General features: G+C 56.4%; 11 protein-coding genes across 11 annotated transcripts; 4 read left to right on the top strand and 7 right to left on the bottom strand.

Annotated features, from left to right (window-relative positions):
* Nucleotides 1-94: 94 nt before the first annotated feature.
* On the bottom strand, nucleotides 95-2,784 carry SCHCODRAFT_02618367 (amidase signature enzyme). Its single transcript, XM_003033212.3, has 14 exons — nucleotides 2,543-2,784; nucleotides 2,290-2,403; nucleotides 2,134-2,237; nucleotides 2,064-2,070; nucleotides 1,935-2,011; nucleotides 1,584-1,878; nucleotides 1,340-1,522; nucleotides 1,182-1,286; nucleotides 1,042-1,127; nucleotides 944-986; nucleotides 735-889; nucleotides 613-680; nucleotides 388-555; nucleotides 95-330 (listed from the first exon to the last, which is right to left on the bottom strand). Exons 1-14 carry the CDS (start codon nucleotides 2,664-2,666, stop codon nucleotides 168-170), a joined length of 1,692 nt encoding a protein of 563 aa, XP_003033258.1. The 5' UTR covers nucleotides 2,667-2,784; the 3' UTR covers nucleotides 95-167.
* Nucleotides 2,785-3,356: 572 nt separating this feature from the next.
* Nucleotides 3,357-6,178, top strand: SCHCODRAFT_02572069 (carboxypeptidase S). The gene is made up of 7 exons (XM_003032598.2): nucleotides 3,357-3,953; nucleotides 4,012-4,110; nucleotides 4,166-4,691; nucleotides 4,742-4,804; nucleotides 4,859-5,045; nucleotides 5,100-5,597; nucleotides 5,650-6,178. The coding sequence occupies exons 1-7, from the start codon at nucleotides 3,601-3,603 to the stop codon at nucleotides 5,730-5,732; spliced, it is 1,809 nt and encodes a 602-aa protein (XP_003032644.1). The 5' UTR covers nucleotides 3,357-3,600; the 3' UTR covers nucleotides 5,733-6,178.
* Nucleotides 5,775-6,523, bottom strand: SCHCODRAFT_02618372 (uncharacterized protein). The gene is made up of 4 exons (XM_003033213.2): nucleotides 6,409-6,523; nucleotides 6,248-6,347; nucleotides 6,130-6,190; nucleotides 5,775-6,079 (listed from the first exon to the last, which is right to left on the bottom strand). Exons 1-4 carry the CDS (start codon nucleotides 6,505-6,507, stop codon nucleotides 5,935-5,937), a joined length of 405 nt encoding a protein of 134 aa, XP_003033259.1. The 5' UTR covers nucleotides 6,508-6,523; the 3' UTR covers nucleotides 5,775-5,934.
* Nucleotides 6,524-6,615: 92 nt separating this feature from the next.
* On the bottom strand, nucleotides 6,616-7,349 carry SCHCODRAFT_02618375 (uncharacterized protein). The gene is made up of 4 exons (XM_050344872.1): nucleotides 7,225-7,349; nucleotides 7,149-7,174; nucleotides 6,986-7,097; nucleotides 6,616-6,931 (listed from the first exon to the last, which is right to left on the bottom strand). The coding sequence occupies exons 1-4, from the start codon at nucleotides 7,315-7,317 to the stop codon at nucleotides 6,884-6,886; spliced, it is 279 nt and encodes a 92-aa protein (XP_050201052.1). The 5' UTR covers nucleotides 7,318-7,349; the 3' UTR covers nucleotides 6,616-6,883.
* Nucleotides 7,350-7,389: 40 nt separating this feature from the next.
* On the top strand, nucleotides 7,390-10,454 carry SCHCODRAFT_02618377 (Adaptor protein complex AP-1 gamma subunit). The gene is made up of 8 exons (XM_003032599.2): nucleotides 7,390-7,509; nucleotides 7,567-7,595; nucleotides 7,643-7,914; nucleotides 7,961-8,102; nucleotides 8,150-9,479; nucleotides 9,534-10,072; nucleotides 10,127-10,219; nucleotides 10,273-10,454. Exons 1-8 carry the CDS (start codon nucleotides 7,488-7,490, stop codon nucleotides 10,372-10,374), a joined length of 2,529 nt encoding a protein of 842 aa, XP_003032645.1. The 5' UTR covers nucleotides 7,390-7,487; the 3' UTR covers nucleotides 10,375-10,454.
* Nucleotides 10,455-10,684: 230 nt separating this feature from the next.
* Nucleotides 10,685-14,471, top strand: SCHCODRAFT_02535511 (uncharacterized protein; the record flags this gene model as incomplete). The annotated part of the gene is made up of 13 exons (XM_050343576.1): nucleotides 10,685-10,783; nucleotides 10,836-11,104; nucleotides 11,158-11,353; nucleotides 11,407-11,679; nucleotides 11,731-11,987; nucleotides 12,033-12,095; nucleotides 12,145-12,204; nucleotides 12,256-12,309; nucleotides 12,365-12,376; nucleotides 12,435-12,597; nucleotides 12,648-12,958; nucleotides 13,007-13,886; nucleotides 13,945-14,471. The coding sequence occupies 13 exons, from the start codon at nucleotides 10,685-10,687 to the stop codon at nucleotides 14,212-14,214; spliced, it is 2,907 nt and encodes a 968-aa protein (XP_050201053.1). The 3' UTR covers nucleotides 14,215-14,471.
* A 372-nt stretch (nucleotides 14,472-14,843) lies between these two features.
* Nucleotides 14,844-16,050, bottom strand: SCHCODRAFT_02686490 (uncharacterized protein; the record flags this gene model as incomplete). The annotated part of the gene is made up of 3 exons (XM_003033215.3): nucleotides 14,844-15,115; nucleotides 15,166-15,452; nucleotides 15,501-16,050. Coding segments are annotated over 3 exons (1,031 nt in total), but the record flags the coding sequence as incomplete, so codon positions are not given.
* Nucleotides 16,051-16,446: 396 nt separating this feature from the next.
* On the bottom strand, nucleotides 16,447-17,680 carry SCHCODRAFT_02572085 (uncharacterized protein). Its single transcript, XM_003033216.2, has 3 exons — nucleotides 17,112-17,680; nucleotides 16,801-17,063; nucleotides 16,447-16,752 (listed from the first exon to the last, which is right to left on the bottom strand). Exons 1-3 carry the CDS (start codon nucleotides 17,654-17,656, stop codon nucleotides 16,562-16,564), a joined length of 999 nt encoding a protein of 332 aa, XP_003033262.1. The 5' UTR covers nucleotides 17,657-17,680; the 3' UTR covers nucleotides 16,447-16,561.
* A 327-nt stretch (nucleotides 17,681-18,007) lies between these two features.
* SCHCODRAFT_02572088 (uncharacterized protein) lies at nucleotides 18,008-19,187 on the bottom strand. Its single transcript, XM_050343849.1, has 3 exons — nucleotides 18,641-19,187; nucleotides 18,332-18,591; nucleotides 18,008-18,279 (listed from the first exon to the last, which is right to left on the bottom strand). Exons 1-3 carry the CDS (start codon nucleotides 19,180-19,182, stop codon nucleotides 18,089-18,091), a joined length of 993 nt encoding a protein of 330 aa, XP_050201054.1. The 5' UTR covers nucleotides 19,183-19,187; the 3' UTR covers nucleotides 18,008-18,088.
* A 178-nt stretch (nucleotides 19,188-19,365) lies between these two features.
* Nucleotides 19,366-20,585, bottom strand: SCHCODRAFT_02618392 (uncharacterized protein). The gene is made up of 3 exons (XM_003033217.3): nucleotides 20,012-20,585; nucleotides 19,701-19,963; nucleotides 19,366-19,651 (listed from the first exon to the last, which is right to left on the bottom strand). The coding sequence occupies exons 1-3, from the start codon at nucleotides 20,554-20,556 to the stop codon at nucleotides 19,419-19,421; spliced, it is 1,041 nt and encodes a 346-aa protein (XP_003033263.1). The 5' UTR covers nucleotides 20,557-20,585; the 3' UTR covers nucleotides 19,366-19,418.
* A 216-nt stretch (nucleotides 20,586-20,801) lies between these two features.
* SCHCODRAFT_02572093 (uncharacterized protein) lies at nucleotides 20,802-23,278 on the top strand. The gene is made up of 3 exons (XM_003032601.3): nucleotides 20,802-21,178; nucleotides 21,232-21,321; nucleotides 21,376-23,278. Exons 1-3 carry the CDS (start codon nucleotides 20,880-20,882, stop codon nucleotides 23,138-23,140), a joined length of 2,154 nt encoding a protein of 717 aa, XP_003032647.1. The 5' UTR covers nucleotides 20,802-20,879; the 3' UTR covers nucleotides 23,141-23,278.
* The last annotated feature ends 65 nt before the right edge of the window (nucleotides 23,279-23,343 follow it).

Consider the following 23,343-nt stretch of genomic DNA (forward strand, 5'->3'; position numbering starts at 1 on the left):
TGATGACAAAGCCAAACGGTCCGGTGAGCCGTGGCGAATTTGACGGCAAATTCCGAGCGTCGAGGGGCCTTACTCCCACGGTTGAAGTTCAAGTCTCCGCCTCACAGATGCATTCCAAAGAAGGTTCAAGAAGCAGCACAAGAAGACGAGGCTAATATGGAGGATATCTATAGCGCTTTCCAGGCATCCATACCGAAACCCTTCGCGCCAACGGCCCCATCAACGACCTTCATCATCTCAACGACCTTCTCTTCCTCCCACCTACGTCCCACAACTTGCACGGCTATGGGCATCCCCTGCATAGCGACAGGGTCATAGAACTTCGAGTAGCTGTAGAAGTCATCAGCGTCAGCATCATGAAAGCTATGAAAGAAGATAGGGACTCACAGCTCGCTCTCAAGCATCTTACTTCCGTGGCCACCTTCCGAGCGCCATGCATCGGTCAGTGCATCCTTCTCTGGGTCGACGCGGCCAACAGGCAGAATGCCAACAGGACTGTCTACCAAATTGTACAGCGCAGTACCGCACGCCATGGGAGTTAGCGTCTTACAGCCACTGTTGCAATGATCTAGTGACTATGACTTCGTGAATTGAGGACGATGCAATCCTCACCCGTGTGGAAGCTGCGGTGTCGCTAAGACCGGCGCAATTATACCATCAAGCTGATACTCATCCCATACCTATGAGGCACGTATCAGCTGAGGACAAGAGAGACCCAACCCGGATTCACTCACTTGCTCGTAGAAATTGTGTGCGTAGGCATCCCGCTCCGCCGTAAATTGCCAGAACTCCTTGACAGGTTTGGCCCGAGAGAGCTTCAGAAGGCTTGCGAAGAACGCGTCACCGATCACATTGGTGACGACCCAGCCGGCGATAGCGCGAAGGAAAGCTGGGTGCGAGGGTAAGCCACGGCTCAAACGATTCTCATTGGTCAAATACTAACAGCCCGCCTTCGGTCCCAAAGTCACAAGGAACAGCGCATCCTCCTGTGGGAGCCAAGTGAATCACATAGCAGTGCATTGAGTCTATGAATCTGCCCACCTTGGGGTCCGGCGAGATATGACTCGTGAGCGTCTCGTATCCGTCCGCAGAAGTGAGGGCGACGAAGATCTTGAAGCCGCGCGGGGCTGTGGGCCGATTCCTTGTGAGCAAATTCCGCCGTCCGTCATCAAGTAACTTACCGTCGTACGGCACGACCTCGACGCACTCGTGGCCCGCCTTCCTCAGCGCCTCGACGGTTTCCAGCACCGCCCGCGCGCACGCAGGTGAGGCCTTGATGATGTTATCTGAGCGTCCTCAAATGAATACGACGACATTTTCGTGGAAGTGAACGACTCACCCGACGTGTAGTAGCCAAACTTCAACTTCTCGGACAGCGTAACGTCGCGATATGGCAGCGGGGCAACATCCGCCGAGCGCCCAGTCTGGCCGAAAGCGACGCGGGAGAAACGCTCCAGGTCCTCGATCGAGCGCGCCATGGGACCCATGGTCGTACGAAGGGCCTCCATGCCCTTCACTGGGCCTTACGTTTGTGTCAGTAATGAACACTCGTCCCCTTATGTCAACAAATACGATTTACTCACCTCGCGCCCCAAAAGCGCTTACCCTCCCCGCGCCAGGCTTCAGGGAATAGATCCCACAAAACGCAGTCGGAATACGCAAGCTACCACCAACATCGCTACCCAAGCCAAGCGGCGAGCCACCGCCACCAATCAGCGCCGCCTCGCCACCCGAGCTGCCGCCAGCGCCGAAGGCCGGGTTATGCGGGTTCAGCGTGCGGCCCCAGAGGGGGTTGACAGATTCGAAGGCGAACATCGTCTGCGGGACATTCGTCTTCACGAAGGGGATGGCGCCCGCGGAGATCATGGTTGCAACGAGCTGAGAGTTATCCTAATCAGTACGAGGACTCAAGGGCATGCGACGGTTGAACTTACGTCGGCGTCGCGTGTTGCAGGGCCGTGCTTGGCCCATTGGCTGAAGCCAATGGTGGTATCGACTCCCTCGATGTCAACTGTAACCCTGAAGTTAGCGAAATGTCAAGCCAGTCAAGCAGAAACGCGTACATTGGTCCTGAAAAATAGAGCCAGGTCGTCAATCCCGTTCAGCCCGAAAACAGATACACCGAACACCGACCTTCACACTGATAGGGACGCCATGCAACGGCCCCTTCAGACGCTTCGTCTGCGCAAATTCGGCATCCAGCGCCGCCGCGCGCTCCCGAGCACGCTCAAAGAGCACTGAGACCGCATGAGCGTCGTCGTTAGCGGACGTCGGAAATCATGTGCTTACCCTCCGTCAGGCAGTTGGTCGCCTCCTGCACTTTGGCGGCGCGCGAGATGTACGCCTCGAGGACCTCGGACGCTGTCCAGATGCCCTTCTCGATGTTGGCGACGATCTCGCAGGCTAAGAAACATGGAAGGTTAGCGCCCAACACAACTTACACGTGCATCCGGACGCGAGGGGCGGGAATTGACGACTGCAGCTTTGAAGGATGCGCCCTCCATATCGCTTCATGCAGCGTCGTACAAGTCAAAGCTCTCACCTGTGGCATTCAGGTAGGGCTCATAGGCAGCCTCGTTAAACGACGGGGCCAAAGCAAACGCTTTAGCCCGCTGCTTGAGCTTCGCGTCGATGATGTGCTGGTTGGGATTCGAGAATGGCCACATAATCAACTGTTTGAAAGTGCAAGAAAGACAAGAAGCAGATATAGAAGCGCAGAATATGAGGTGCCGATGCGTAAAGGTTGCGAGGAGGTCAACTGCGAGCCACAGTTCGGGAGGAGGGGCATCCGGCAGTTTCCGTGAAACATCTGGGTGGGAGTGCGTGACCGTGTGCGCACGTGGGTGAAATGATGAGCGCCCACAAGTACCTCGTACACATGCACAAACAAATTTCGACTTGCTCTTGACTTTAATCTCGCCTTTTTTCTTTCTTTCCTCGAACTGCGTCACTTCCTCGTGCCAGAATCTTCGCTGTAAATTCTCCTTTCTCCTACTCTGTCAGGGCATGGACTACTCCCCATACTGGACTGTCCCGAAGTACTGACTTGCTGCTCGCTGTCATTCGTCAGCGCCGAAAAGATTACTCAGGCCAGATCAACCTATCGTAATAGTCAAATTCTTCTCTACCGCAACTCTGTGCATCATCCATCCCCGAACGCTCTCTTACCCAGACAAGACGGAAAGACAAGGCAAATCAACCACGTGTGAGCAATGGTACGCACAATTACCAATTTGAAATGCATTGCATCCACGTGCCAAAGTTCATTCCCTCATTCCCCTCCCATTCAGGTCGATTACAACCCAACTTCGACCGATTCATGTCGGACTTGTCGAACATCGCGTCCTCTCTCTGTCCACGCCGCGGCGCCCTCCGACCGCCGCGGCTTGCGCGGGCTTGGATTGGCTTGAATTGCATCATGCGGCGTGCTTATCACCCTGATAGACGCCGGGCGAATACCCCGACATCCCGACCGCCATGTCCAGAGTCAGGCGGGTCCCTCGATAGCGGCAGGATAGCATGAATAATAAGAACGACGGCGGTCCCTGCGCCCCTTCCAAGCCTTCTTGACTTCCTCCACCACCTCCCCCAACCCCCAGGATGGCGGACACGAAGACGGACGCGCTCCCCTTGCCCCCCTCCGTGCCAGCTTCGGCTACGGGACGCTCGCAGCGCCGATGGAAGCTCCTGGCTTTCGCCGCGCTCGCGTCCCTCCCCCTGAGCTACGTGCACGCGCGCTCAGTCGCGAAGCCTTTCGAGGTGGAGGCGGAGGGGCAGGCTACCTTTGCAGCAGCGGCGGCGGACGTCTCGAATGAGGCCCTGTGTGCGCAGCCTGGGGCACTGTTGCCGAAGAAGCACGACGTCTTCTACAACGCGTATGTCGACAGCGTGGTCACCGATGAGGATTTCAAGAAGCGCGTGATCGACCTGCTGTCGGGCGCGGTGCAGGTGCCGTGAGTATTCTTTCATGAGACGGTGGCGCAAGGATGGGGAGCTGATCTTGATGTGCAGGACGGAGGCGTTCGATGACATGGGCCCGGTTGGAGAGGAGCCGCGATGGGAGATCTTTGGTGAATTCCACGCTTACCTCGACAAGAAGTTCCCCCTCATGTGAGTCCCCCTCCTTACCCCAAATCCACCTCACCCTCTAACACACCCTGTTCAGCACTAAAACCCTCAAGAAGTCGACCGTCAATACGTATGGCCTCGTCTACGAGTGGACCGGCACCGACTCTTCCCTGCTTCCCATTCTCCTCACGGCGCACCAGGATGTCGTTCCCGTCGAGCCGCGTACAGTTGCCGAGTGGGTCCACCCGCCGTACTCTGGCTACTTTGACGGCGAGCGCATTTGGGGCCGCGGCGCCAGCGACGACAAGTCGTCCCTCATCGCCATCATGACGACTATCGAGACGCTCCTCGAGAATAACTTCACTCCTGCTCGCAGTGTCGTGCTCGCTTTCGGCATCGACGAGGAGGCCTTCGGCAAGTACGGTGCAGCGACGCTGGGTCCGGCACTCGAAGAGACGTATGGCAAGGATGGATTCGCTCTCCTTGTGGATGAGGGTGGAGGGTATGATGAGCACGAGGGCGCGGTGTTTGCGACGCCTGCAATCGCGGAGAAGGGGTATCTGGATGTGCGCATCCAGGTGGACTCGCCGGGTGGACACTCGAGTGTGCCACCGCCGCATACGGTACGTCGAGGCATTGCATTGTCGCCGGTCGCATGCTAAACAAGGCTCAGACCATTGGTATCCTTGCGGACGCCATCGTTCAGCTCGAAGAGGAGCCCTTCACGCCGAAGCTGGTGAGACTCACTATGCAACTTTATAGAGCCTTGCTAATCGTCCCATCTTGTCAGTCTCGCGAAGAGCCCTTCTACTGGACGTGGAAGTGCTACGCAGCATATGCTCCCAACATCGACGAGGATCTGCGCGCAGCCATCAAGGCTTCCGTCTCCGACGACGAGGCCCTCAAGGAGGCCGAGACGCTTCTTATCACAGAGAAGCTCAACAGGGTCAACCTCCAGACCACGCAGGCCATCGACAGTCAGTAAACCCGTCAATCTCGTGTCGCACCTGAACTCACAACCAATCCCACAGTGATCAACGGCGGCGTCAAGTCCAACGCCCTCCCCGAGCAAGCCTACGTTGTCGTCAACCACCGCATCCTCACCCAGAGCTCCGTGGCCGAGACGCAAGCCCTCGACACCTCCCGCCTCCTCCCCATCGCCGCCCGCCACAACCTCACCGTCGAGGCCTTCGGCAAGACCATCATTGACGCGCCCACCGCCTACGGCCACCTCAACCTCTCCGTCGCCTTCGGACATGCGCTCAACCCCGCGCCCGTCACGCCCATCGCCGGCTCCGAGGCCGCGCCGTACGAGTTCCTCTCGGGCGTGATCAAGGCGACGTACAACGGGCACCGCAACATCGAGGGCGACGACAACATCGTGGTGGCGCCGAGCATCAGCACGGGCAACACGGATACGCAGTACTACTGGAACCTGACGAAGCATATCTTCCGGTATAACCACAGCAGTGGGAGGAAGGGCAAGGGCAAGGGGCAGGTGTTTGGCGGAGCGCATACGGTGAACGAGAGTGAGTGGTTCGTGTTGGGGGATGGTTTAGAGGTGCTGACAAGGTTCTGTAGACACTGAGGCGGACAACCTTGTGGAGAAGGTCCGTTTCTTTGCGTTGTTGATCCTCAACGCGGATGAGTCGACGAAGTTCTGAGGGGTTGATGGCATGACCGGAAGGTATAGCGGGCACGCATAATGCGTGAATATACGTGAATAAACAGTGTAATTGTTGAATATGAGTGGCGTAGATGGCGAATACATGCAGCAGAAGAACCTGCTGAAGAGTCGAATAGCGCAAGAGAGGTTTGGGACAACTCTTGATATCTGCAGACTCGGTGCGGGTGTGCGACACATGACTACGATACTGGAGGAGCAGCAGATTCGGCCGCCACTGAGCCTCTGCGGGCCGCCTCCGCCTCGCGCTGCGCTCGCCTGCCATTCGCTTCCATGACGAGGCGGACCTGCTCCTTCTCCTGCTCGAACTTGCGCCAGCACATCCACCTATGGCCGAATTAGCGAGGTGCCCTGGCAATATATACGACTAGACGCACCAAGTGCCCATAGACACCATCATGAAGGAGCCGAAAGCCCAGTTCGCTGCGACAAGGGGACCTGGAGGTATACGGTCAGCGTATTCCAGACCCACGCGGACTATGCAGCTTGACGCACCCCCGCTGATCCCACGCAGCGTGCCGAAGCCGACCGCGCTCGCGAGGCCGCTCAACAAGCTATTCCGTGCACAAGGAATCTTCTCAAGGGGCGGGCTACTCTTTACTGGGCGTGTCGGTGGTGAGCGATGATCGGAGGAAGGTGCCTGGGGCCCTGCATACCTTGTACCAGTCAATTATGCTGCCATCCTTCGAGGGCTTATTGGGAGGCGGGGAATTGGGTGTGGGGGATGGAGCAGGGGAGGAGACTGGGTCGGACATGGTGGTGGAGGACAAGATGCGCGGGAGCCGGGCCGGTGATCGTAGGGTTCCGGCAGGCTCAGCGTACGCCGCAGAGCCTACCGCTCCTTGGACTTTTCTGAGCTTGCAGACAAGCAAATCATTCAGTAGATTGTCCCTTTCAAGGTGCAGAGCTACAGCCCTATATAGTACATAGAAGTATTCGTTTGTACAACCAAAGCAGACCGGGTGGCGCGCATTCAGCTCCCCTGATGGCAGGAGCGTCAAGCCCTCTATGAAGTATTTGGATCCGCCCTGAGGAGCAGAAACGCATCTTCGCCCAGGCTGCATGAAGGGGGAATGTGCCCTTGATTGGGATTTCAGGTGAGTGGGGTGTATTGGTCGATGCGATTACAAGTCAATCCTTGTAAGTGCCCGCTCTACGATCAGCCTTACGCTGTTCAACCTAGTTGACGATAGTTCAGATAGCGCGACAAGTTGAGGTTAGTTGAGGACGTACCCAGGCCTTCTTACATTCCCTGTACGCCTCGAAGTAGCCCTGGCAGGGCATACGCTCGTAGTTATTGCGGTCGAGACACTTGAGTGATGCCTTCTGCGCCGCCTTACAAGGACTATGAGTAGATTAGCGAGAGTCTCCGAAGGAACGGAGTCTGTGCTCTCACTCGACGTACTGGGAAGTCATCGCTCCCTGGGCATATTGCATGAGCGGGGGAAGGGTAATGCAGTAAAGTCACGCACCTGGAATTGCTCCTTGTAGTCCAACGGCGTCGCATTCATCCTCGGGTCAGTGACGGGCTCGAAGGGGCGATCCTTGGGGACAGAGTCTGCCATGGCGCCGACAAGCGGGCGGTCGAGATGACGGCGAAACGCAAGAAGTGCACGCCACGTGCGCCATCCGCGTCTCTCTCTCCCTCCCATCATCGTCTCGCGCGGCGTCGCGGGCCCCACTTTACCCTCCCCGCGCCGCCAAAACACGGAGCGCGACCGCCGTCGGGATCGCCATGGTTTACCACAATCTTAAGGGTGCGCTGTTTCGCTAGCCTGCTGTCCCTGCGGGTCGTTGACCGAGCGCGCACGCAGCCCTCATCAAGGGCATACGATCATGCAAGGTCGGTCGCGCGGTGGAACCGTGAAGCTGGCGCTGACGGGAGGACAGACGGTCGCCGACGAGCGCGCGCTCATCCAGCAGGAATCGGCGGCGATACGCGCGTCGTTCCGCGAGGAGGACTCGTTCGCGCGGCACAATAACATCGCAAAACTCCTCTACATCCATATGCTCGGCTCCCCCGCGCATTTCGGACAGATCGAGTGCTTGAAGCTGGTTGCGAGCCCGCGATTCGCGGACAAGCGGCTAGGGTACCTGGGCATCATGCTGCTGCTTGACGAGAATCAGGAAGTACTGACACTGGTTACGAATTCCCTCAAGAAGTGCGTATATGCGGGATCTCTGTGGGGCTAGCTAACGGTATTTCAGTGACATGAACCACTCGAACATGTATGCCGTCGGGTTGGCACTCTGCACATTCGCCAACATTGCATCGGAGGAAATGTCGCGCGATCTCGCGAATGAAATAGAGAAGCTACTCGGGTCGAGCAACACATACATTCGGAAGAAGGTGCAAACAGTCCACCCTCCATTCTTCAGCCTCTGACTCCTCACAAGGCATCTCTCTGCGCCCTGCGTGTCATCAAGAAGGTCCCCGACCTTGCTGATCATTTTGTCGGCAAAGCGAAGAACCTCCTTACTGACCGCAATCACGGTGTGCTGCTCACTGCTATCACCCTTGTCACGGAAATGTGCCAGCTGGACGCGGCTGTGCTGGAGGAATTCCGCAATGCCGTTCCCTTGCTCGTCCGGAACCTGAAGTCACTCGTCACCACCGGCTACAGTCCCGAGCACGATGTTTCTGGCATTACCGATCCCTTCCTGCAGGTCAAGATCCTACGCTTGTTGCGACTCCTCGGTCGCGGCAATGTACACGCGAGCGAGACGATGAACGATATCCTCGCGCAGGTCGCGACGAACACAGACTCGACGAAGAACGTCGGGAACTCGATTCTGTACGAGACTGTACTCACTGTCCTCGAAATTGAGGCGGACTCAGGCTTGCGCGTCATGGCGATCAACTTGCTCGGCAAGTTCTTGACGAACCGGGACAACAACATTCGCTACGTCGCATTGAATACGCTCAACAAGGTCGTTTCGATGGATACGAACGCCGTGCAGCGGCATCGGAACACTATTCTCGAGTGCTTGCGTGACGGAGACATCTCCATACGTCGCCGCGCACTCGAGCTCTCCTATGCGCTCATCAACGAGCAGAACGTGCGCATACTCATCCGCGAGCTGCTCGCCTTCCTCGAGGTCGCCGACGACGAGTTCAAGCTCGGGATGACGACGCAGATCTGCCTCGCCGCGGAGCGCTTCGCGCCGAACAAGCGCTGGCACATCGACACCGTGCTCCGTGTGCTCAAGCTCGCGGGCAACTTCGTGCGCGAGGAGATCCTCTCCGCGTTCATTCGTCTTGTCGCGCACACGCCCGAGCTGCAGGCATACACGGCGTCCCGACTGTATGTCGCGCTCCACGCAGACATCTCGCAGGAGTCGCTCACGCTCGCGGCGACGTGGATCCTGGGCGAGTACTCGGACATTGTGCTGGAGAGTGGGATCGTGGACGACGATACGGCGAAGCCGGTCACGGACAAGGAGCTCGTGGACCTGTTGAGCTCGATTCTGGACTCGCCGTACGCGAACCAGGTGACGCGACAGTTCGTGTTGACGGCGGTGACAAAGATTGCGAGTCGGCCTGCGACGAGTGCGGGGGAGAAGGACAGAATTGCGGAGCTGCTGTTGCGGTATACCACGAACCCGGAGCTGGAGCTGCAACAGCGCGCAGTAGAGTATGCGAGCTTGTACAACCAGGTCGAGCTCAGAGAAGGTGTCCTGGAGCGCATGCCACCGCCAGAGTTGAAGGCGACGGTCATGGGCGTGGGTGAGTACTTGCTTGCGTCTGTCGTTGGTGTACTCTCATACTGACGATTTCCAGTGAGCGAGAACAAGCCTGTCGGTTCAACCAAGAACCAGGAGGTGGACCTCCTGGGCGACGAGATCACATCACCATCCGCCCCCGGCGGTGCTGCTCCGCCGAACACGCAAGACCTTCTCGCCGACATCTTTGGTTCTTCTGCCAGCCCGACTGCCTCCTCCCCAGCTCCTGGCGGTGCTCCTGCCGCCAAGCCTCGTTCCACCGTCGACGACATTCTTGGCCTCTTCGGCACGACGGCGCCTGCCGCCGCCACACCCCCGCCTGCCTCGCAATCACCTGCCCTCGCGAGCAGCGGCTCCGGCGACCTCTTCTCGCTCGCCGCGCAGTCCTCGTCGCCGGCGCCACCGCCGCCGCAGGCCGCCGCGCCCCCGAAGCCGCAACTGACGTCGTACACGGCGTATGAGCGGAACGAGCTGAAGATTACGCTGACGCCGCAAACGAATCCGAATAAGCCGGGCATCGTGTTGGTGCTGGCGCGGTTCCAGGTGTCGGGGAACACGCCTGCGACGGGATTGAACTTCCAGGCAGCGGTGCCGAAGGTGGGTCTACGTCTTTTGCTCCCCGGTCATGCAGGCGCTGACGTTATGTTGTAGTCACAACAATTGCAGATGCAGCCTATGTCGAACTCGGATGTGGCACCGGGAGCGACGGAGACGCAGCAGATGCGTATAGTTGCGCCGCAGGGCGTAAGTCGCTGCCCTATCTTCGACGCACGGACGCAAACTGACAATACTCGTAGAGCAACGTGCGCTTGAGGTTAAGGATATCCTACACTATTGGAGGGCGGCCTGTACAGGACCAGGTGGACTTCGCTGGTTTCCCACTAGGCTTGACGGGCTGAGCGAGTGGTGTGTGCCCCTTCCGTGTTGTGCATGCTGTTGTAAAAGCTCTATTAGAGGTGGATATACATTGTTACCTGTCTGCATTGATACCTACGCTGTCCTAGAACTTCTGAAGGCGCGCGCCAGTCTTATGCGCTCGTCAAAATCCGCGACAGATTGTGAGTTGAGGTTGATCCAGCTTCAACACGTGTGATTTGCGTGCCACAATGCGTCGAGGATGGCGCGTGGCACTAAACGTCTTTGTTCTCGACTACCGCGCGCTGCGAACGCCTCAAGCTCTCCCTTCGTACACGGTCTGACAGCCTCGCGATGTCTGCCACCATAGACAATTTGGGAATTTTACCGCACCCGATTCAACAATACGAGCAACTTATGGAAATTTGCCTGCCTGCGCGCGTGCTAGACCAGGTATGTACGGTCTTTGAATCTGTGCATGCATTCATTCAGACAAGCCTCGCAGGACAAGTTATTTCGTTGCGAAGATTTGCGAAAGTTCTACGCAGACCATATAGCTTGCGCGGACCGCGCCGTGTTTGCACCAGACAAGGAATTCAGCCTCGAAGAGCAGCAATTGCTGCAGAACCTTTTCGCGCCGGTCTTACGGCAGGCTATGGCGGTGCAAGGGCACGTTCAAGAACGATGCGAAGAGGAAATCGTTTTTCCGGAGGTTCTTGTGATGGCGTCCATCATCCTAAGCGAATGCTTTCTTTCCAGCACACACGAACACCAGTGAGCGCATTCCAGTGTGTACCTGTCTGCTGTACTAAGTCTCGTACGTGCAGTGCTTCCGCCTTATTCGCGGTCTCGAGAGAGCCCGGAAGTAATCCCAATGAACACTCTGCCATTGGTCTGCGTCGACGGGCGGAGCTGGTGGTCAGCCGTAGATGGGGCACAACCCGGCTTGACTTCACCAATGATGAGCCCAATGTTGATGAGGAATTCGATGCTTTGGCCGATGGAGACGCTCAATCTGACACAGTGAGCGCATGTCCAGTGTAGAGAAACCATCCTGATGCCGATGTTGCATGGAGGAAGGCCAGGATGACTGCTGTTTTAGCGGCGTCACGCAGTACGGTCACCCGCAACAATTGCTATATTCGAGGAGTCCGGATCCACAAGGCCCTATGGACGCCTGCGTGGCTAGCTTCTCCACCATACAGCCATTGTTGACGAGCGCGCTCTACCACTGCCTCGCCGTTGGCGCCTCTGGACCATTGATTGGGCTATCCTACGAAAAGACAAGCCCGACTGTCCATGCGTATGTCGCATGGCTGGAAAAAGCGGCGCAAGAAGACGATGATCTGGTGAGTTAGGTGTGCCAGTCGACACCTCATACCATTTCTCACCAAGCACAGCCAAAGCCTCACATCCTTCCCCCACTTCCCTTCGACCTCACGGAGCCTCTCAGTGCTTTAAAGCTCGCCTTACTTCTGCATCGCGCATCGTCTGTCCACGAGTGGTCCCTACAGACCGCGAATGAGACTTTGCCCTGGAGAGCGGACATCTGCGCTCGTATCATCCTCGACGAAACGCCACTCTTCCACGTCGACTTCCACAATTCCGAGGCGATAGCGCGTTGGGCCGATGAGGTATACATATCAGCTGTCGATCAGTGAGTCCTGCGTTGCGAAAGCGATCTCCCCTTATTCCTGTCTAGCAGCCTGCAATGTGTGAACATTTGGGACGACAGGGAGTACAACCCATCTCATCCTCCTACGGGGTGCGTATTCTGCCCATGCGCATGCCCTCATGAATTCATCGCGATGTAGGACATCGGATGCCTCCTCGGGATCAAGTACAAGCTCACTGTCGCCGAGCGTAGCACTTCCGTAAGCTCTCTGCGAAGCGTTATCATTGGTATCGACGCTGAGTGTCTTCAGGCCTGCGCAAGAATCCGCATCATCCTTCAGTGACGGTGATGTGTTCGCCGAATCGTAAGTGTCTCGTCGATAAGTGCGTCATGAATCTCATTATTCCTTGCCCCTCCAGCACCGTGCCCACGTGAGCTTTGTCTCTTGGTCAAACGGATCTGGTGACTGAGCGGACAATTATTTTCTAGAATTGGATGGACGCCACCTGCTCGCCCTCCTCTCCCTCAGCGGTATTTTATAATGCGTAAAGTTGTCTTTTGCGACGCGCGCAAGGGACTGCCCGGTTGGTGTACGGTTCGCAAGGAGTCGATCCATGCGTTAGCGCCCGTCTGGTTCCGTGGATCGGTGACGGTACGAATTTTGACCCATCCTTTTTGTGCCTTTACGAATGCATTGCTCAGGCGCTGAGACCCTTCATATGCACTGATCAAGAGCGCCTTCTCACTGAACTTCTTGACGCTTATGCGCGGCATTCCTCTTGCTTTATTGGCTATATGTCCGATCGGGTTCAAGCAATCGTTCAACGATCGTTGCATGCCATATTCCATGCGCTACAAACGGCCCGTGCGGTTCGTCCAGCCGATGTCAAAGGTGGCGATGTCGATGAACACAGGCTCGACGCATTTGGAGACGAGACAAGATGTCGCTTCATCTGGGACCAGCTCATTCAAACCATCGCTGACCTCGCCGAAGTCGCGAACGCGAGATATAGGTATGTTCTGAATCGGGAGGTATTCCATAGGCTGACTGACACGACCAGGAGGAACATGACACTCAAATATCCAGAGTGCCCCAGTCCCGAGGTCTACGAGATCAACGGCGATCATCGAAGTGACTTGTTTGACCTATACATCACATTACTGCCTTTCGCGCAAATTGGCTGGGAGGGCTGTTTGGCCTTCCAGTGGCACGATGCCGTCTTTAACGAGGACCCGACGCTTTCTGCGGCTGTGGCTGCAGCGCAAGAGGAGCCGCGCTCGGGTAGAGCGGATGGCACCCTCTTTCTAGCCATCAACGATCTATTTGCTGACAAGGAAGTCGCAGATGCTGTGTCCATCCTTGCTCCATTCATCGCCTCCGATTCGTCGAAAGACGATGATGGCGTGGAGGTCGGGTCTCCCGAGGAACCCAAAGAGCGGCCTCCGTGGGTAATCTACGGTGACAGTGTCTTCGCCACTGCCGATTCACGTCGCCCTTTGGATCCGCAAGCTTGCGCTGCTTACCAGCACTCGATGCATGTCCAGCCCTTTCCGGATCAACAGCCTGCAGTTGAAGCATGCTCTGCTTCTCCGGGCGCGCCGCTTCTTGATGGCGAAACGGGCTGTGAGATTCAGGATCGCCCTCACATTCGACCCCGATCGGACCAGGTTGACCCTCTACGTTCAGCTGCATGCTTTCCCTTGCTCCTCTGTCACTTCAATGCGCTACTCAAGGGATGGGGGAAGGAGAAAACTGCGACGAATCAAGAAAGAACTTCCTTGGTCGCCGCATGCGCCTTCATGAAGCTGTTCAACATCGCCCGCTTCCCTATCTTTGGCTTGGTCACTAACGGACCAGTTGGTGTACTGTCATCCGCGTGGAACGACGTGACGACGACGCCTGCGTCACTCGGAGGTCAAGTGACCGAGAAGATACATAATGTGAGTTTTTGCTGATACGTATGTGCTTGAATAGTAGAACTGACGTTCGTCAACTAAGGTCATCTACATCGCGGACGAGCAAGCTACGAAGGCCGATATCCGCGACCCTTTGGACGTCCTAAACGTCGCCACTTCCGTGGCGTACATCATGACGGAGCATGCCTCACGGCTACGCGGCCTCTTCGAGTCGCTGCACCAAGCTGACTCGGCTTACCTGCTGGACAAGGACGTGACGCCGTTGCAGAAGGCGCGCTCGTTGACCGTGGCGGACGGTGCGTGGCACAAACCACAGCTCGAAGACCAGGTGTCCGGCGTAGACTGCGCTTGATTCACTTGCTGAGGGAGACCGGCGATGTAGATGGGAATTGGCTTTGACATCGTGGCGGGCCTCAGGACGTGGCATGGCTCGCATTCGTCCTGATGCACGAAATACATCTCTTACTCACATACCAGCCTATGTTCCATCGCCATCTCAAGTGAGTATGTGGTTGTTCGTCGCCTTGGCATACTTCGTCTCCACGAAATTGCTGTCGAACAGGGGGGCATAGCGATTGAAGAAGATGGGTGTCCATTGTCAGAATACCCTACTATGTGCTTCTAAGAGAGTATGTATGGTGAAAGTATCACTCATGAACGGGTGCAACGACGGCTCCAAGACGAAAGGCATCCTGAGCACCGGTAGCCTTCGTCTACTTGGGGCCACTGCCTCGTTTACTTCTCGCCTCGCGCTCTAATCTGGACGCGTGGTCTGCCACCGTTTAGCGGCTGCTGCGACATGACGATGAAGAGGATGGTGGTCGTGGTCAAACGATGTTGCGACGTGACCCGATTTTTGGAACGTGGCTATCACGTTGTGCTCGGCCCCGTCCTCCGCCAGTGCCGAAAAAAACGGGTCGTGGTCCGCGGCGACCTGCAACAATTCATGCACCAAGACTTGGTAAACGCTTGGAAGCGCAGCAGCGATATTGGAATACGGAAGCACATGGGGATTATAGCTGGCATATATTTATCTCACAACTTGCGGTGAAATTCTCGTCAACGCTGAGCGCTAGTAGCGTCGGCAAACTCAGAAGGTCGTGGAGCAGATACATCTAAGACTTGGCGACGATGCTCCTCAAGACATTTCATCAATCGCGCTGTTGCCTCTTGCGCGCGCTTTTTTCTGAGATACGCGTCAGTCGCCTTTTGGTTTGCCTTCTGGACCTCGGGGTCAGCTTCGGGACCAGCCGCTGTAGAGTGCAATGAGATCAGAAAAGTCTTAGAAAGCAAAGACACGTACGTGGTCCATTTCCAAAGAAGTGTACAGTGCACCCGAGCTGCCAGATCTCTTCGCATCCTAGGATGTGGGGCGCGGGCGGTCCGCTATACTCTTTTAAAGGCATGTTCAAGCGACAAGGTCCAACCCGGCCAGTATTGGTGCAGATATGTCGCTCGACGTTGGTGAAATCGACGAGGAAGGCCCTTTCGCGAGGTTCGTCGAAGAGGATATGTCGGGTGTCTTCGTCCAAGCCGTTGTGCTGGAAGCCCGCCCTGTGCAGCGCCAACAGGACCGCCATCGTCTTCGCTCTGCCATCCGTTAATACGAGCCTCGGCAGACAGCTTTGCATGACGCACCTTCTATCCTTGCGCTCAAAGTTCCTGTCAAAAGCCGCGCTACAGTAAGGCAGCCCCGCCCACTCCATGAACGCGCAGGCGACACTCACGCCCCACGGCGTGGTCCCGACCCAGATTCCATAGTGCTTCGGCACGGCACGCCCTTGCAGCTCACCTAGATGTTTCGCGTAGAACACGGCTTCGTGATACATGGCCTCCAGATGTGGATGTCCATAATTATCAGGCCTGATGTTGAGGGCGACCTTGATCGCGAAGCGTAGGCGGGTGGCGCCCCGGGACCGGACAGACGGGAAGGTTTCCGCATAGAACACGAGCGAAGATTGAGTCGTCCAGTCGCTACACCAGGTACTGTATCGCTCAAAAGGGAGCTTCTTGCCGCGTAAGCGAGGAAGAGCGGTCACGAAGCGGGAGTTCGGAGGAACTGGGCGAAAAGAATTGGCGTTTAAGCCTCGGCCATACTCGTAGGGCCGGAGGATGACGCTTGTTCGAGTTCCTGAAAACTGAACCTCGATTCCAGGTTCGTCGCCGATGAGGGGCTGCTGGGACATGGTGATGGTTCGAGTACAAAGAATGTTGGCAGCGGCTCATCACGTAATTTCGAGGGCGTGACACGCACGTGGGTGGCAGAGTTGAACTTTCGGTGGCAATGCTCACTTCAGGCAGGTCCAAATTCAACAAATGAGGAGCCCTTTCAGGAGACTTAAGTTATCAACCTTCGAAGTGCTCAGTGGACTTCCCACGCTGTAGACTTGACATGGCTGAAGATTACGCCACACATCCCCGACCGCTGCATTTCGGGTGCGTCTGTGGAGGCTGGGGGCGCTATGATCTCATTCCATCCGACGCTGCATGGCCATCTTCGCTGGGAGCTGACCTTATTCTTCGTCTTGTCTGTGATGGCGACGCCGAATTAGCTCTCAATCAGTAGCACTGAGCTCCCAGGAAGGCGCAAAGCAAGATCTACATAGTCACACCAGCGGCAGGTCATCACGATCAGGGCAGCTTGATAGCGTCCGTGAGATACTATGACACATTGATTTCTCGAGGTTGGTATACTGAGATCATTCGTGGATAGGGGCAACGACAGGTCCAGGGCGAGCGGAATGTCCTTGGGCAGTGGCGGCTTTCGCAGCCTGCAGTCTTCTGGCGTCTATTGCAGCAGCGAGATCGCGCCGTCTACGCTCTCTCTGACTTTCCTGGTACTCGGCTAAAGTTGCTTGCACTACCCGAGGGTCTGCATCCGGACCGGAATCTGCGAATGTGAGCACTCCGACAGACGAAGCGTTACTGCGCAACTCACCTGGCCCATCACCAAAGTAGTCCACGTTCATGCCTACGTACCAGAGCTCGTCGCAGCCGAAGACGTCCTCGGGAGGCGTCGTAGTGTAGGGCTCCATCTTCATCTTCAGATGGCACTTGTGCCTCTCGGCGGTGGAGAAATCAACGATAAAGGCCTTCTCGCGGCGGGTGTCGTAGAGGATGTGGCGGATTTCCAGGTCTATGAGGTCGTTGTGGCGGATACCTGTGTCGTGCAAGGCCTTGAGGGCTTCCATAATTTCGACACTGTTCGATGGTCAGAAGGTGGTTCAGCCGCTGAACCCCAGTACGCACCTCCTTTCTGGTTTACCGAGCTTCGGGTCTACGAGCTTCTCGTCGTATGGCTTCCCTCCCCACTCCATTATCGTGCAGGCGACGGTGGTGTCCCACGACGTCCGCCCGATCCATACGCCGTAATGTTTCGGTACAGCGACACCCTGCAGCTTCGCGAGCTGATTTTGGTACAAAAGGGCCTCGCGCCGGAGGGTCTCCATGAAGGCGCCGCCCGGGCTGCTGCTGCCTTTCGCAACGTCAAACGCTACTTTGAGCGCGAAACGTTGGCGGGGAGCTGACTTGTCGGGGCGCGCTGCCTCTGCATAGAATACGAGAATACTGTCTGATAGCCACTGCTGACAGAATGTATTGTACCGGTCGTATGGGATCTTCTTGCCGCGAATGCACGGCAAAGCGGTGGTGAGACTTGCGGGTGGCGTGTTGAACGAGTTTTCGTCAACTCCAGCGCGTCTATAGGGCATGGGGCGAAGAACGGTGGCCTTTTCCGCGCCAGCAAAAGTGATCTTCACACCGGGTTTGCCGTTGTAGAGTGGTTGCTGCGACATTACGACGGAGAAGATGGTGGTTGGGTTCAACAAAGGATGGACCTGAATCGACTATAACACGTTCCTGTCACGTGGTGCCACTAGACCCGGTCAGTGTCGATGCTTCAAGTTGCGCCTGCCAGAGCATTATGCTCACGAGGCTCTTCTTCGGTGACGTAGCTATTCCTACATCGAAGTCCCTCAGGTACTTGCTACACAATCAAGGTAAAACGCATGTCCGAAGGCCGGAGGACCCAGGCTACGTGTAGTGGAACGCGTGATTCCTGCGGAAAGACAAGAAGCCGCAGTTCGATGGCGGTTGCAGTCTCGCATGAGGGCTGCCTCGCTCGGGACATTGCTGCACTTGCAGATGCGGCACTCCCGCCCTCGCGGCGCTGGCTCAGAGGGTATATGGTAACAGTCGAAAAGAAATATAGGTCAAGCTTCCTACGCTCACCCACGTACATGAGCAGTATTCACCTCGATGGCCTGAGAGCGTCGCTTAGGAGGAACCCCGGGGACAGATCTACCATGCTGCTCAAGGTACGCGTCTAAGCGTGCTCGAGCCTCCTGCAGCTGCTTCTGCTTGTAGTACGCATCCTGATTCGCCCTCTGGACCTCGGGATCCGCTCCCGGCCCAAACGCTGCGGACACGCGTGAGCACGCCAAGATACAGAGGTGAGCAGTGACACGTACAGGGACCAATGCCGAAGAATTGTATGGTGCGCCCGAGCTCATATAGCTCCTCGCAACCGAGGATGTGTGGCGCGGGTGGAGTGCGGTAGGGCTTCAACTTCATGTTCAGGCGGCAGTGATGTTCTTGAGCGTGTTTGAAGTCGACAACGAAGGCCTTCTCGCGAGATTCGTCGAACAGGATGTGCCCACTGCTCTCGCCCACGGCGTTGTGCTGGAACCCGGCCCTGTGCAGTGCCGTCAACACCGCCATCACCTTCACTCTATTGGATATCAGTACGGGTTAGGACGTCTAAAGTATAGCAAGCGCACCGTCTATCCTTCCGTTCGAGGTTCTTGTCAAATTCGTCAATGCTGTATGGTAGCCCCGCCCACTCCAGGATCGCGCACACAATAGTCCCACCCCACGATGTCTTACCGACCCAGATCCCGTAGTGCTTCGGCACCGCGCGTCCTTGCAGCTCGTTGAGATGCTCTTTGTAAAACATGGCTTCGTAAAGCAGGCTCCCGAGATGTCTACTGCCCCAGCTGTTGTTGATATGGGTCTGGAGGGCAACCTTGATCGCGAAGCGGAGGCGCATGGCAGACCGGTCGGATGGGAATGTTTCTGCATAGAAGACAAGTGCGGAAGGTGTGCACCAGTCCGTGCACCAGGTGCTGTATCTCTCGAATGGCACCTTCTTGTGATGTATGCGAGGGACCGCCGTCACGAAGCGATCGGGAGGGAGAGCACGAAAGGAGTTCGCATCTACGCCTCGGCCGTAGTTGTATGGGCGAAGAATGAGGTTCTCGCCCGAGCCAGAGAGGCGAATGTTGACTCCAGGTTCATCGCCGATGAGTGGCTGGCGGGACATGATGGTGGTTCAAGTACAAGGGATGTCGCCGCGTGCTTGAAGGAAGACCATCGTGACCGCCACGTGCCTGTCAGGTGAACCGACGGTCATCGTCAGCGTTGATGCGGCTGTTACTTGCTCTCGTCGTTTTTGCTGATAGGAGCTTTTCCCACTCGTCTATGGAAGTTCATGACCTTGTCGCGCGAAGACATCATGATCAAATATAGTCGTAAGCTACGTGATGACCCAGTGCAGTTCTATAGTACATTGATTTCTCGGGAGGCTACGTGGAATGGGGGATCATGATGAACAGGTGCAGCAATGAGCGCCGAATGAGGAGCGCGTTCCTGAGCCGCAGATGCTGTCGATATTTTGGTTCTTCTAGTGGCCAACAGCTCGGCCACTTCGCGCCTCGCGCGCGCCTCATGACGCTTCGCGCGCACGTACTCCATTGCTTGCACAACTAGAGGGTCCGCATTGGGCCCAGAACCTTGGAGCCATGAGTATTCCTGAGATATGAGGATGCTGTAAACACTCACATGGTCTATGGCCAAAGAGCTTCATATTTCGTGCTGCATACCAAAGCTCATCGCAGCCGAAGACATCTTCTGGGGGTGTTGAGGTATACGGCCTCATCCGCATCCTCAGACGGCACTTGTGGGCCTCGGCGGTCGAGAAGTCAATGATGAAAGCTTTCTCGCGAAGTTTGTCGTAAAGGATATGGCGAATGGGCATGTCTATGAGGTCGTTGTGGCGGAGGCCGGCGTCGTGTATGGCTTTGACGGATTCCATTATTATAGCACTACTCGAGCGTCAGAAGGTGACCCAGACGCGAGAGTCAGTAACGCACCTCCTCTGTGGTTTGCCGAGCTTGTGATCGACAACCGTGGAGTCGAACGGTCGACCGCCCCATTCCATGATCGCGCAGGCGACAGTGGTGTCCCACGGAGTCCAACCAACCCACACGCCATAGTGCTTCGGCACAGCGATACCCTGCAGCTTCGCGAGATGCTCGTTGTAGAAGATAGCCTCGCGGTGGAATGACTCCAGGAAGGCGCCGCCCGGACTGCCGCTACCACCCATGATGTCAAACGCCACTTTGAGCGCGAATCGTTGGCGGGGAGCTGTCTTGTCCTGGCGTGATGCCTCTGCATAGAAGACCATGGCACCGCTCGAAGACCACTCCCGACAGAATGTGGTGTACCGATCATATGGAATGGTTTTGCCACGGATACACGGGAGAGCAGTGATGAGACTTGCGGGTGGCGTGTTGAAAGAGTCCGCGTCGATTCCTTCACGACCGTATGTCAGGGGATGAAGAACCGTGGCTGCACCGGCGCCAGAAAAAGTTATTTTCACGCCCGGCTTATCGTTGTAGAGGGGCAGCTGCGACATGGCGATGATGATGGAGAGGATGGTGGTTGTGATTCAAGTTAGGAGGACACGTGCTGTTTACGCGTTGTCTGCATCACGAGGCCCGGGTAACAGGCGTGACTGTTCCCGGCGTGATTGTCTGTCATTGTTCGTGTCACGAACAAACGGATTCATCTGGGCATCTTTGACCACCGGGCCAACAAACACATCGCAGCCCCCATTTGCCGCAGCGCGGCGTCGTCCGCAGCCGATAATTACCGATGACTCGATGGCCATGGTCTTCATATATATGACGCGCCCCTCCCGCCACTGGGGCTCTCTACGATCTTCCATCACACCCCGCAATGCCCCGTCGCTCAGATACCCCACCCGAGGCGCTCTCCGATAACTTGGCGTCTGCTCTTTCAAAGCTTCAGGGGCTTCTCGATGCGTCTTTGCTCGACGATGCCGATCCACTGGCTCTCGAACTCGTGAGGGGCGCCATCGAACATTTGCAAGCATGCCAGGAGGCCGTTAGGAACCGTTCATCACCCGAGTCCTCCCAAGTCATCATCGCAGATGATTCGGAGTTCTTTGAGGGGATCGAGGAATTGTCGTCTGTCATTCCATCGAGTATTCATGCCTCCCCCACTGCTGAGCGCTGGTGCGAATCGAATTGTCTTCGTGTAAATCGTCGCTGAACGCAATCCTATCCAGGAAGTCGGCCATGGTTAGGACAGCCAACGAAGTCCCCTTTCCAACTGATACTTTACCGCACGACATTTTGCCCAGGAGAATCCTCGACCCGTCAGTCCCCTTCTACATTCCCCTCGTCTGAATGCCACTTACGCAATTTCGCAGGGACCCTAACGCGTCGGACGTCGAGCCTGATTCAGATCAGCTTGAAACAAGCGAGGATTTCATTGCCAGGGTTCTTCAGGACCCAGAGCCGTCGGATGTCTTCTCTCCGTACAAGGACATCGACAGCAGCGACAGCAGCATCAATGAGATGTCGATGGCAGAATTCGACGCCAGCATCCCATCCATATTGGAGATGGTCAGGAGAGCTGATCCATCCCTTGGTCCGTATGATCCCCACCAAGATGATGACGACGCCGACGGCAAGCTCTCGCGCATCGTCTCTGCTCTCAACATTAACGAAACCAGTGGCGATAGCGATATCGACGACGATGACCACGACGGCGATGATCACAACGACGATGATCACAACGACGATGACCACAACGACGATGACCACAACGACGATGATCACCACGACGGTGATCACAACGATCCGAGCAATCATGGCCCCGCCGAAGATTCAGCGTATGAGTCTATCGCAGCTGCTTTCAGAATCCTTTACCCTGGCCTGACACCGATTGGGGACACCTCATTAATCCTTCGCTGCGTCGCAAAGCGCTTCGGACGCAGTTCCTCTCCCAAGACGTTCTTGCAGGGATTGACTCTCCTCACCCCTTCGACCCCTCCCCTTGTCGACAGCTTCGCCGGCCCACGATCTCGCAAGGGGCGCAAGGTCGAAATCGTCATTCCTAAGAACCTGCGATTGGAGACCTTCGTTTACTGCGAGAACCTGGGCGACTTCTACGAACAGGTGGTTTACACCCGCATCCTCAAGCCCACCTCATCAAAGGCTTTGACGGAGGCAGAGGTTCGCAAGGCCTTCGAAGGCCCTCTCGATGACATCAAGCTGGGTCTGCTGGACGATAAAGCAATCGCTACTCTGGAGAGTGTTCTACAGTCAATGGAACATGTCCTCAACGCCTCCCGAGAAGCGGACATCGAACACCACTATCGCCGGACCCATTGCGAGATCATCTCTGCTTGCCTTAGATGCCTCGGTATATTGCACTATGCTCGTAGTGGCTCAAGCTCGTCCAGCAAAGACCACGAGGGTGAATTCAACTCTAGTGTCAATGCAAGCCCCGACGTGGAAGATGTCTTTGGCCGCGAAGGCAAGAAGGTGACATCCGCCACCGAGATGAAGACCGAGCGCTCGCTCAAGAATGCATTCATCACGGTCCTCCTGCGCGTGGGACTCTTCGACGAGGAGAACGTGAAAGCCTTCAAGGACCAGCTTCACCACTGTCCCGGGTTCGCGCATCGGTTCGTCTGGCCTGAGGCAGGTGTCTACATGCGCGTGGAAGAACAAGCGATCGTGCAGGTGTTCACCGCTATGGTTTACAAGAAGCTCAGGGTCTACGAACTCTCAAGCAGCGACCGCTCCGTCTTCTTCTTCCGAGACTCCCTCGAGAGCACGACTTTGTATGTTTCGCGTGTTTACAACACGCTGGACCTGCACGCCACCAGCGAAGACCCCAACACGCCGGATTGTATGACCAATCTCACCCGGTTCGCCATGCGATACATCGCTGCGAACGACCTCTACGACGAAGTTGCAAAGCTCCTACCGCCAGCCAAGAAGGAGCATTGGAATACGGTCAGTGTCGCCGAGCATGGGTATGGCCCTCCGTATGGAATCGATACCCGGACGGACTGGGCAACAACCGGTCAAGCGTTCTACAGCCCCGCGCCCGCCGAGCAGCAACCAATCGTCGAACAGCGACCGATCAAGCGTAAGAGGTTACGGAAACCTCACGGACCGTGATCGGCATGGCTGAGAGAGGGTATCTTGGCTTCTACTTCCTTCGAACGCCGTAGAATCGGTAGACGCCATCTAGGATAGCGTACATTTTCCTATACGAGGCACGCCTCTAATCACCTAATATTATTGTACTATCAGTGTGCTCATTCCATATACTCATAGAATCAACATACTCACCGTCAACCATCCCGGAGCCAGGTGTAGAA

This window comes from Schizophyllum commune, assembly GCF_000143185.2.
Source record: "Schizophyllum commune H4-8 unplaced genomic scaffold SCHCOscaffold_4, whole genome shotgun sequence".
Taxonomy (NCBI): Eukaryota; Fungi; Basidiomycota; class Agaricomycetes; order Agaricales; family Schizophyllaceae; genus Schizophyllum; species Schizophyllum commune.